At 46.5% G+C, this 11893-nt stretch overlaps 1 protein-coding gene across 2 annotated transcripts in view; it reads left to right on the top strand.

Annotated features, from left to right (window-relative positions):
- The first annotated feature begins 3553 nt into the window (after positions 1 to 3553).
- The window catches only part of DGKZ (diacylglycerol kinase zeta), a 135887-nt gene continuing 127547 nt past the window's right edge, over positions 3554 to 11893 (top strand). The window contains exons 1-2 of one of the 2 annotated variants that reach the window (XM_083749528.1): positions 3554 to 3648; positions 4042 to 4398. In XM_083749528.1, the coding sequence (XP_083605654.1) occupies positions 4130 to 4398 (269 nt within the window). In that variant the 5' untranslated portion in view covers positions 3554 to 3648; positions 4042 to 4129. Of the gene's footprint in view, positions 3649 to 3867; positions 4399 to 11893 lie in introns of those variants that run through there. The other variant, XM_083749526.1, reaches the window with a different exon arrangement.

Raw genomic sequence — 11893 nt, 5'->3', positions numbered from 1 at the left:
GAACCAAGCTGTTCTTAAACCAAGGTACCAAGGTTCCAGATTATCAATAAGCCAACATGAGACCTGGTTAGCAAGCTACACACATGACATTGCAGCAGCTGCAATGACCAACAGGAGGAAGTGGCCTGCACTGGAGAAGAGAGACAAGTGGGTGACTAACTCGGGCCCCCCCGCCCACTGACAGTCACTTTCTCCCTAGAATCCCCCACCCAGCTTCCTTTGCCCGTGGAGAGTTTCAGACTCATGTTTGCTGTGAAATCCCCTTAGGCTGGTTTTAAATGTGAGAAGCATATTGACTCAGCTAGATCAGCCTCTGGCTATCTGGCAGAAGCATAAAGAACATTGAGCTTTAAACAGCTCAGTATCCATTTTTGTATTTCAGTGGTCTAGTAGAGGAGAAATAAAGCAATTGCAAGGCTGATCTCTGTTCATGGGCAGAAGGGAGCATTAATCCTTGGAGCCAAATGATTTTTGAAAGGTGTGTTATCTAGCCACCCATTTCTGGCTACTCCGGCTACTGTGAGGCCCATGCAGAGCTGGGTCTCTCTTGGGAAGGTGGAAATAAGAGTGCAGATGCAGCAAAAATAGCCCATAGTCCAAGCCTTACTCTAACAAAGTGCCACCATTTGATAGTATCTTGTATGCTGAGGCTGGCTGAATGTGCACCTTGGGCAGAGGAGATGACAGCTGATCTAGAGAAGAGGAACTAATGCTATCTGGGGGTTGATGGGTCTGAGTCATGGGAGAGATTTGAAAGGAAAGCCTGGGGAGTTTGGCTAAATGACAAGTCACGACAAGGCAGTAGGAAGATGTGGGAAGTGTGGGGGGCTGAGATGTCAAGCGATTGATGGGTGTAACCCTAGCGAGGCAAAGAGAATGTAAAAGGCAGAGATGTCACACAAGTGACATGACTTGTTCCTGGTGCGCAGATTCAAGGACCCTTTCACTTCCCAGGTGCTGCTGATATTATTTCCTCATGGTGGTTTCGGGTCTGCAAAGAGCAGGCACGGTTTCTCTTGCAAATCTCAAGCAGCTCCTTCTTGCAGATTTGCGTGCATGCCATGCTGAAATCCCCTTTTGTGCCGGAGGATAACTGAGTCCCAGAAAAAGAAAGATGGCAGCACTGAACCTGGTTGGGCTTTATGAGACAGCTGAGAAGAGACAGCAGGAGAGGAACTCACTCTGACGCCTCTTCCTTTCCATTACTGAAAGGCTGCCTGCTCTCAGGAGAGCCAGTGTGATGTAGTGGTTAAGAGTGGTGGACTCATAATCTGGGGAACCGGGTTCGCGTCCCCACTCCTCCACATGCAGCTGCTGGGTGACCTTGGGCTAGTCACACTTCTCTGAAGTCTCTCAGTCCCACTCACCTCACAGAGTGTTTGTTGTGGGGGAGGAAGGGAAAGGAGAATGTTAGCCGCTTTGAGACTCCTTAGGGTAGTGATAAAACGGGATATCAAATCCAAACTCCTCCTCCTCCTCCTCCTCCTCCTCTTCTTCTTCTAGGCAACAGATGAGAAGTCAGCAACAAGGCCAAGATTCTGGTTAACAGGAAGGATTGGTGGCCAAGCAGATTCACATCCTTTGGTGATAAGAAACTGTATATAAATGGCACTACAGATCTCTGGAGAGGACAGTCAGATGTCTCATCCCCTGAAGTACAAATGCAGACCAGGCACAGTCCTGCTGTGGTTCCACATACATACATACATACATACATACATACATACATACATGTGGGGGTGGTAGTGGGAGAGAGAGGGGAAGGGAATATTTCTGAATGTTGCCTGATCTTTGTGCATCAAGATCAAATTGGTTCTTTAGAGAATAAATACCTGCATGTGCTGTACATCCCCATTGGCTGGGTACTTCATGTATTAGAGCCAGTTTCTACTGGTATAATTTAGTCCAGTCCTCAGAGCATCCCTGCCCATTCACCAAGTTGTGCTTGCTTTCTGGTGCAGTGCTGTCTTCGCCTCTAGAAGCCAGGTGCATACTTTCCAATGTGACCAAGAGACATGGGAGCAGGGTAGACATGTAGAGGCTACGGAGCAAAGATTTACTGATGCAATATTCCATGACTCTTTTAATGCAAGACCTAGGAGCTTCTATAGACTCTTTTTTTTTAAAAAAAAAAAAGCAATGGAAGTATTCCACTTGCCCTAACCCTTCCCCCGCAAGCACAGGAGGATGTGTTAGACAACTTCCTTAGTGGATAGCCAAGCTGCTGGGAGAAAAATACCTGTTTCATTTTGGGGGTGGAGGGGTAAAAAAAGGAAACTGTGCCCTCCTGTGTTAGAGAGGGGAAGTGCACGGGATTCCAAATAAGCAGTAGGGGGTGGGTGGGAAACAAATAAGAATTGGGGTATATTGGGGAGAGGGAAAGGTGTTCAATTTTTAATTGTCGACATGCTTGTATTTCTTGTAAAGGAAGACTTGAGTATTCACCTTGTAGAGTATAAAAGTACTCATCCCGGAAAGAACTAAAGAGATAAAAGCAAAAAACAAACCTTTAAAGAATGTCCACATTATGTGCATGCATGCATTGTGTCTTTTATTGTGATTCATGTCCTGGGCCCTGTCCAGTAGCTACCTCTGACAGTTGCCCAACTATTTGATGCACAGAGAGCAAGGGAGGTGTCAGCTCTGCAGAGAATCACATTTAACCAGCAATAATAAATTGGGAGAGTCTTGGGGAAATGAGATTTACCTGCAGTTTAGTCCCTTCTACTAAAGGCAAGCATGCAGCCATTTTTCCAGAGGAAGAAGCTAAAGCCTTACACCCCCTAAGAGTCCTTTTTATTATTTTCTTATTTTGATAGCACTATATATAGTACAGCAAGCTATAAAAGTTTCATTCCCATCTGTTTCCTGCAAGCACCCATTCTTACTCCCACCTCATTATATGGATAAGTAAGCAGGATTTTTTTTAAAAAAATGATTTCACGGTGTTTCCTTTGCGAGGCAGGTCATTATTATTTCCATTTTGCAGAGGCGTGACTTGCCTAAGACAAAAAAATGTGAATTAAAACATCTATTCACTCTTTTTATACAGCACCCGGTGCCCTCCAGCTGTTTTGGACTACAGCTGGATGCGACTAGTCTGAAACAGCTGGAGATCACCGAGTTGCCAAAGAAACAGCTACGCCCCGCCCACTATTTTTTAATAAATAAATAAAACACGCTATTATTGGATGAACCCTATTCTTTGTCCATCAGAAATCACCCTAGCAGACCACTCACCCACCTTTCTTCTTCGTGTGTGGTCTTGTTCAGACCCTTCGGGTTTTCCACGTGTGCACGGAGGTCAGACTAGATGATCCCTGGGGAACCCCCTCTCTTTATGATCGAATCCTTTCTCGACCAAATCTCAGGGCATTCTAGGATCAGGTCACAGTTCCTGGGCTCAGTTCTGCCTGGATTATAAAGGGTTAAGTGCCGGCTTCCGAATGTCTCTTAGGTGACACTGCTCTCCCGTGTAGCGTTAGCACAGCCCCCTTCCCTCCCTCTCCCCCCTCCGTCTCTCCCTTTGCTTTGTCTTCTGCGGCAGCAGGGTCCGCGGAGTCTCTCCTTCTCCGCGGGTGCTTTCTTCTCACTGCTGTCCTGGCTGCTCTGGAGGAAGACGCCGAGGTGGAGAGCATCGGATCCCAGGTCATGAAGAAACCCTGACTGGTCCTTTTCTCCCTCCAGCAAGAACAGAAACAGAATAAGGCTTCCCCATCTCCTCTGGCAGAAATTGATCCTTCCCGAGTTCGCTGCCTCCTTTTCTCTTTTGGCCGTCATATTAACTTCTTATTCCCATTTTTTAAAATCTTCCTGCCTCTCTGGAAAGGCAGCTGGATTTGGGGAGGGGCAATTCCTCCGTCTTGTCTAAGTTTCTGGGATCTCCCTCCCTCCCCGGAATTCCTCGTGCTTTTGTTTTCCTGAATGAATGAGGCTGATGAGTGATAATTCTAAAGCAACAATAGCCACCCATTGAAGAACCTGTCAAATCTTCTCAGCCAAGCAAGCTGACTTCCTTGTTCTCTCTCCTTCCTTCCGAAGAAATCCAAGCCCACCGCCAAGAACAGCAGGGCTGAGTATTGTGTTCCTCTGGGTAGCAAGTGCCTGAGTCCGTCTTCCTTGGGAGAGAATGGCTGAAGCTTCTCCCAGGACCTGGAGAGGATGCGATTCTGCTGGAGAAGAGGAAACAGCCAGAGGAGCTAAAGCGAGCTGGCAAGGCTCTGCAAGAGAAGAATGGAGGGTTCTCGGAGCCGGGAAGTCACTGCCCCCCAGCCTGCAGCTGGGCCACAACTTGAACCCGCAGCCGGAAGAAGATAGAGCCGAAGCAGGCCCGTCCCTAAGGGCACAGATGGAGGATCAGTTTCTGCACTTGACCATCAGAAAACAGGTGTCCTACAGGTAAGGGCTTCCTCCGGTCAAGTCGCCAAGGGGGCTGGTTCTAGGAAAAGCAAGACATTTCAGGTGGTTTTCTGCTCACTCTGAATGTTTTGTGAACTACCAGAAAGCGGGTCTGGGGGAGACACAGGGCAGAGCAACATCCAAGACCCGTGCATGTTTGCTTGCAAATAAATTCCGCTGAGTTTATGGGGACTCAGTCTCAAGTCAGTGTGCCTAGGCTTGCAGCCTTAGTCTTTTCCAGTCAGCAACCCAAAGTCTACGTGTGTGTGTGTGTCTCAAGTACAGGAATAGCCAATGTGGCACCCCCTCCAGTTGTAGTTGTCCTGCAACTTCCATCATCCCTGATTGCTGGCCATGCTGAAGGAGGTCGATGCGAGCTGGAGTCCAATAACCACTTAGCTCCCCCTTTATCATTATAGATGGTCCTAACAGATTTAATATAACTAGGGAATTGATCGGCTAAATCAATGTGATTTTACCCTCGCATACAATCTCTTTCCCTTCCCCCTGAAAAACATTTTAAGCATCTGTGGATGGCAGAGAAATGTAAATAAGGAAGTGAGGCAGAAAAACTTCCGAAGTGTATGACTGGGAAACCTGGAGGCGGGGGTGTCGAGAAAATAAATTTAAATCAGATACAGTCATTTGTGTTTCCTGTATTTGTCTCTGCCTTTGAAAGTGCACCACCCCAAGCCATTCTTTTTGACCCGGTTATAGTGAGGCTATTGACTTGGGACTGAGCCAGTAGCCAACATGCTTAGCTGAGATCCCAGTCCATATACTCATGTCTCTGATGTCTCCAGCGAGGAGAAGTCCCTTCTTCTTGGTCCAGGGCAGGACTCCTGTTATGAACCTACAGACTTCATTCTAGCTGATGCCAAGACTTGGTGACTGCATTAGCGGAAGGGATCAGAACGACACATGTACCTGTACGGGAGTAAAATGGGGTGGTGGGACAAGAAAGTCGAAGGACAGCTGCCGCTACATGGGCCTGTGAGTAACAGAGAAACGAGGGAGTAAATAATTCGTACCCTGTAACCTAAGCTATTGTTTTTGTAATTTGTAAATCGGGTTTCTGTAGGTGACAATGTGAAAGCTTTTGAGCTTCTCGGAGCTGTTCTCTATTAAAGCTAAAAACAACTCCAAGTATATTACTTTGCAATGCCACTTTAGTTACCATCTTTATAATAACCCCTTAGCACTTTAAGTTGGTAGCATTAAACAAACAAAACAGGGTGTCACCGAATATAAGAAGCCATGGTTCACTGTGACTGAAAGCTCAGAGCTAAATTTAAAGCTTCCCAGGTTGCTTGAAGAAGAGCTTTGTGATACTAAAAAGCTTGCCCATTCTCCGCCACAGAAGCTGCCTTCGCCTTAGCAGCCTTGCATGCTGACTCTCCCTGATCATCCCCATATAAACACTTCAGCAGTCAATAACTGAGGGCGGTTTGAAGTGATTCACTGTACACTCATGGAGCAACCCTCTGTCCTGAACAGCATATGAAGGAAAATACTTTATATAGAAAACATTCTTGCTTCATGGATACTAGTGTTTCTACTGCAAACAGATAAAATGGGGTTACATACCCCCACCTTCAAACACCATTGCTTGCATCTGAGAAAGCTGATCTAATTATCTGATGAATTTGTATGTTGCAGTGATTCAAATGCTAGATTTAGATGTGGAAAATGCCTGGGCTTACATCCCCATTCAAGTATCATTCTCATTCAAGCTCACTGAAAGGACAAGTCACTTTCTCAGCCTAACCTACCCTGCAGGTTGTTGTGAAGCCAAAGCACTGCTCTGAGCTCATTGGACGGAGGGAGAGAGGCTGTAACTACCGTAACTAGTAATAGACTTGTGCTTAGGGTCTCCTAGAATGACTTGGTTAGCCAACTTTGTGCACAGAAGATCTGGGGTCCATGGGGGCTAAAATTCAGGAAAATGAATGGTGCTACTATAGCACATGTGATCCCCACAGTATACAGTGTTACCTTAGGTTACATACGCTTCAGGTTACATACGTTTCAGGTTACATACGCTTCAGGTTACAGACTCTGCTAACACAGAAATAGTACTTCGGGTTAAGAAATTTGCTTCAGGACGTGAACAGAAATCGTGCTCCGGCAGCGCAGGGGCAGTGGGAGGCCCCATTAGCTAAAGTGGTGCTTCAGGTTAAGAACAGTTTCAGATTAAGAACGGACCTCAGGAACGAATTAAGTTCTTAACCCGAGGTACCACTGTATATGGACAAAATGCTTCATCCAAGGACCAGGAAAGGCATATCTCTGGCTTCTCACAGGAAGAAGATTGTTGCCCAAGGAGAAATGTTTCCTTGGACACTTAATGGTTACCGTATTTTTCGCTCCATAAGACACACTTTTTTCCCTCCTAAAAAGTAAGAGGAAATGTGTGTGTGACTTATGGAGCGAATGCAGGGGGGAGGCAGGCAAGAAAAGCCCCCAAGAGCCACACACAAGCTCCGCGTGGCTCTTGCGGGCTTTTCCCCAGGAGGGAGTAGGGACTGACACGGCCAGTTAGTCCCTTCTCCCTCCTTGTTGAAAAGCCTGCAGGAGCCGCGCACTCCTTAAAGGGTGCACGGCTTCTGTGGGCTTTTGAGGGAGGCGGGGGAATTCCCCCACCTCCCGCAAAAGCAGGGAGAAGCGGACAGGCTGCGCACAGCCTGTCCACTGCTCCCTGAGCTGGGGGGGAAATAATATTTCCCCCCCCCTTGATTTCCCCCTCTAAAAACTAGGTGTGCCTTATGGTCAGGTGCGCCTTATGGAGTGAAAAATACGGTATGTGCCACAACATCAAACAGAGGTTGTGGAAAGTTGCTGTTCAAATGCCCCAGCTCAAAACATTTAGCCATTCTTAGCAGGTGTGCAGCATGATCTGTGAGCTATGCTCTAGAAACTTTGCGACAGCCTTTGCCAACCCGGTGCCTCCATATATTTTGGATGACAATTCTCATCAGCCCCAGCCAGCGTGGGCTAGGGGGAGTTGTCACCCAAAATATCTGGAGAGCACCAAAGGACCTTGAGAGTCATCTGGTCCAACTCTCTGCAATGCAGGAATCTTAGCTCAAGCATGCAGGACAGGTGGAAACATGGGCATAGCCAGGGGGGCAGGGATGCAGCTGCCCCCCCCAATCATGTAAGTCAATAAAAATACTTAAGTAACCCTTAACATAAATCCTGGCTATGCCCATGGGTGGAAATCTCCGAAGGAGAGTCCACCACCTCCCAAGGGAGACCATTCTGCTGTTGAACAGCTCTTACTGTCAGCGAAGGACTGCTTCCAGGTTACACACTGCTTATTAATGCCACCATTAAGTGCCTTATTGTATGTTGCAGCTGGACACAGGGGGGATTCCTTAAAGCCAGAGGCATGACGTGCCCTAACCTGGTGCACATAATGGTCTACTTTCTGAAGCTTAAAAGCATTCTGGCCTGGGTGCCACCATGAGTGAGGGATTATCAAGGCTGGGAAAGGGAAGTGAACAGGATTTGCCTTCCAAGCTATACTTCTCCAGGTGCGCAGGGAATGTTTTATGAATGGATTAGCTTGCTGCAATTATCCCAGAATCCCTGTGGGAGGAATGGAACATATTGCAAACTAATATGAACCATTTGGATTTGCTGGGAAGCTGCTTCATCGTCCTATCTGGCCAAGGGTTCTTTCGATAGAAAGTTCTGAAAACTCCATCCTTGAGTTCCAATTTTCTTCTGATTGGGACCATTAGCAAACTGTGTATGCCTCTTCTGATGACCCAAAAAAACCCCACCCCCTTCACAACTATATTTTCCACCTGTAATACTTGCAGATTCTAGTTATAATTAATTCTGTGATAGTTGTTGAAAGTGACTCATGGAGTTGTCAGTCAGGACAAAATGTTCAAAACGTCGCTTTTTAAGCAGTCAAGGATGCATACAGACACCTTTTAGGCACAGAAAACTTGTTCTGTTTGGCGGGGGGGGGGTGCTGTGTGCCGCAGGCTGTTAAATGCTTTAAGAAGAAAATATATCACTCAGTGTCAGAATATCCTTTATTAACCAACTCAACAACAACAACAACAACAACAACAACTCTGGGCAGCTTTCAACAAATTAAAATACAATATGATATCAAACATTTCAAACTTCCCTGAACAGGGCTGCCTTCAGATGTCTTCTAAAAGTCAGATAGTTGTTTATTTCCTTGACATCTGATAGGAGGGCACTCCACAGGGTGGCTGTATTATTCATGCCAATAAACTTTCTGACCAGAATGGAAGGAAGACCAGCATTTTAGATCACTGTCCAACCTAGAATCTGAAGAAAGAAATTAAGGCAGAGACAGGATGATGAGCCTGGCAATGTCTCTAAACCAGAATTGGTATTGTGCAGAAAGCCAGGCCTAGCCACAGACACATACTGTTGCAGTACAATATGCAGGGCCAGTCTTGACTCTTGGGTTGTAATCTAGTAAGCGGCTGTGTAGTGTAGCAGATTACGCAACTGGGATAGTTAGGAGCAAGAATCAGGACACAGAACAATCTAGTGAGATGGAATTTAATATTCAGGTTTTGCATACAGCAACCATACGGCTCTCAGTACTTCTCTGTCCTCCTTAGATTTATTTAAGTCTTGGGATAGCTCAAACCTGTGATTAACGCAGGGCATTCTGAAATGCTGGAGCTGCTGTAAACATTACAGGTGGGGGAATTTGGATACAGCAAGGGAGTGCCAAGAGTGAAAAGTTCCAGGTGATGTTATCACATTTGTATGTCAGTCTGTGCTCACAGGTTAGCACATGCAAATGCAGACAAATTCAAGCTATTTGCAAAGAGGAAAATTGAGATGCTCCTGTTGCCTAACACTGCAGATCCTCTAAAGAACACCAGACAGATGGCAGTTTTAAACACCAGGTCCAAAGAGAGCCCAGGCAGGAGGAAATCCATGGGCACATCAAAGGAGTTGGATGTGCAGGCATAACCCAGTACATGCAGCACGCTGTGAGCTGTTCTAACCACCTCCCATTCCTCCAAAGCATTTGTCAAAAAATGGAGGACTGTAGGATCAGGGTCAGCTCTATAGTCTTCCAACTAGAATGCAGGAATCCCAACACGCAGTCTCCCATCCAATAGGAAAACATGCCGGACCCTGCTTAGCTTTGCAAATGTGCTAGCAGTTTTATCGCTGCACCACTGTTTAAAGAATGTATTTTGCAGGTGGCGCTGTGGTCTAAACCACTGAGCTTCTTGGACTTGCCGATTGGAAGGTCGGCGGTTTGAATACGTGTGACGGAAAGAGCTCCAATTGCTCTGTCCCAGCTTCTGCCAACCTAGCAGTTCGAAAGCACACCGGTGCAAGTAGATAAATAGGTACCTCTGTGGTAGGAAGGTAAACGGCGTTTCCATGCACTCTGGTTTCCGTCATGGTGTCCTATTGTGCCAGAAGTGGTTTAGCCATGCTGGCCACATGACCTGGAAAGCTGTCTGTGGACAAATGCCAGCTCCCTCAGCCTGAAAGCGAGATGAGCACCGCAACCCCATAGTCGCCTTTGACTGGACTTAACCATCCAGGGGTCCTTTACCTTTTACCTTTACCTTACTATTTTGCAGTGTGTGGGGGGGTGTTGGCATGAGGATTAGCAAAAGGCTCCCTGGAAAGAGGATGGCTGAGCCCAAAAAGATTGTGATGCAACTCCTGCGAAGGCAAAATTTCCTCAGCCTGTCCGAGACCCCACGTTTCACGTCATGTTAACTGCCTATGGGCACTTCCTGCCAGTCCTCTGCCTGCTCTGCTCCCCCAGCCGGCAGAAGGGTAGAGGGTGGCAGCATCAGCCTTTTACGTAAAAGAAGAAGGAGGAGAAAAAGCACGCTTGATATTTTTAAGGACTTGGAAATAAATGTTTCTTCCAGAAATAGAGAGAATGTGGTGTGTGTGGAGGTGTCTCTGGCAGGGGGAGCGTGGGCTGCCGGAGCTGGTTATATATAGCACTTCCCGAGCCAAGCCTCTTAGCAGCAATGGATTTGCAAGGCTCGCTGGTTCCAGCCTTTGCGGAAGTGGCTGCAATAAATACCTAAGTAGGTTTCATGTTTATATACCTGATTTTAGCAGTGATTCACTGGGGGGATTTGGGGAAGTCATTCAGAGAAGCAAGTGAGACAAAAGCTTCTCAGCCCACTAATTGGCCACTAGTTCCAATAATTGCAATATTGCACATTACAAAACTAGGTAGGCTGCTGCGTGGGTAGCATAACCATGGAAGGATTTCATAATCTGTGAGAGAGACAAGCGGTGCTTCGATTACACTGGGGCATGTCCCCTCCTTAGCTTTTATGACAGCCCCCTTAGCTGCTGTTTTTAGAAATGTATGGGGGCACAATTTGTCTGTAATTGTCTAGCAGGTGTTAGGCAGAGAGGGTTTGTAAATTTCATTAAGGCCCCCTACTTTCCCTCACATTATTCAAACGACTTCTGAGACCCTCGGTGTGTACACACTGAAGCAAGCGAGCGGCAATTGCCCCCAACACTGTACAGTATGTAAAAATAAAATGTGTATGCCTCTTATGGATTATAAGGTATGGCATAATATAGGTACACACTGTGTGCTTGGATGAAGCAGCCGATTATGGGTAAAATTCATGTGCCCGTATTTTTTTGCCACAAGGGTGCTTTTTTCATTCCTCTGCCCCGCAGCTGACAAAAGGCTGAACATGTTTTCAAGCTCGCACAAGTGAGGCAGCCTGGCTTGCTGAATTCATATTGTGTGGGCTGAACCATTCAGAGGCTTCAAATGTTTGCGAATGTTCATCATCAGTTGACTGCAAAATATCACCTTGCAGTGGGAGGGCGGGGGCGGGGGTGGGAATCTAAATGATACTCAAAGCATAACTGAGGCTTGGGATATCAGCCAGTGCTCAAAAAGGACTCTGTGGAAGTCAACTTTTAAAATGTGGATTTGTGACTCTATTAATCTCCCAGCATCCCTTTGGCCTACATCAGCACCTGAGCCATTACAATTCTCACCGTACTCAGGTATTGCAAACACAAGGGAAAGCCCTTCCTGAAGCCCTTAGCAAAGTCTATGGCTAGTTTGGCTGGTGCAAAGAATCCTGGTTCCAACAAATCAGATTTCTCAAAGGGTGGAGTCAGCACCTCACCTTTAGTAGAAGAGGCCTTATGGCTCTTATCTGCCAAGACTGCCAAAAGTGCTTATTAGAGTGGAGTAAAATGGGAGGGAACAATATACCCTCCAACATTTCTCTGATGAAAATAGGGACATCCTATTCAACAACAACAACCATTTTCTTTATACCATGCCCATCTGACTGGGTTGTCCCAGCCACTCTGGGTAGCTTCCAATATATATCACAACACAATAAAACATTTAACATTAAAAATCTTCCCTATACAGGGCTGCCTTCAGATGTATAATTGTTTATCTCCTTGGCTCGGGGGTCACGTAACTCCATACATTCCAAACTTTATTTGATGAAAATGGGGA

Source organism: Podarcis gaigeae (assembly GCF_964106915.1).
Source record: "Podarcis gaigeae genome assembly, chromosome: 1".
In the NCBI taxonomy this organism is placed as follows: domain Eukaryota; kingdom Metazoa; phylum Chordata; class Lepidosauria; order Squamata; family Lacertidae; genus Podarcis; species Podarcis gaigeae.
The sequence above is the reverse complement of the archived record's forward strand: the minus strand, read 5'-3'. Positions and strand labels throughout refer to the sequence as shown.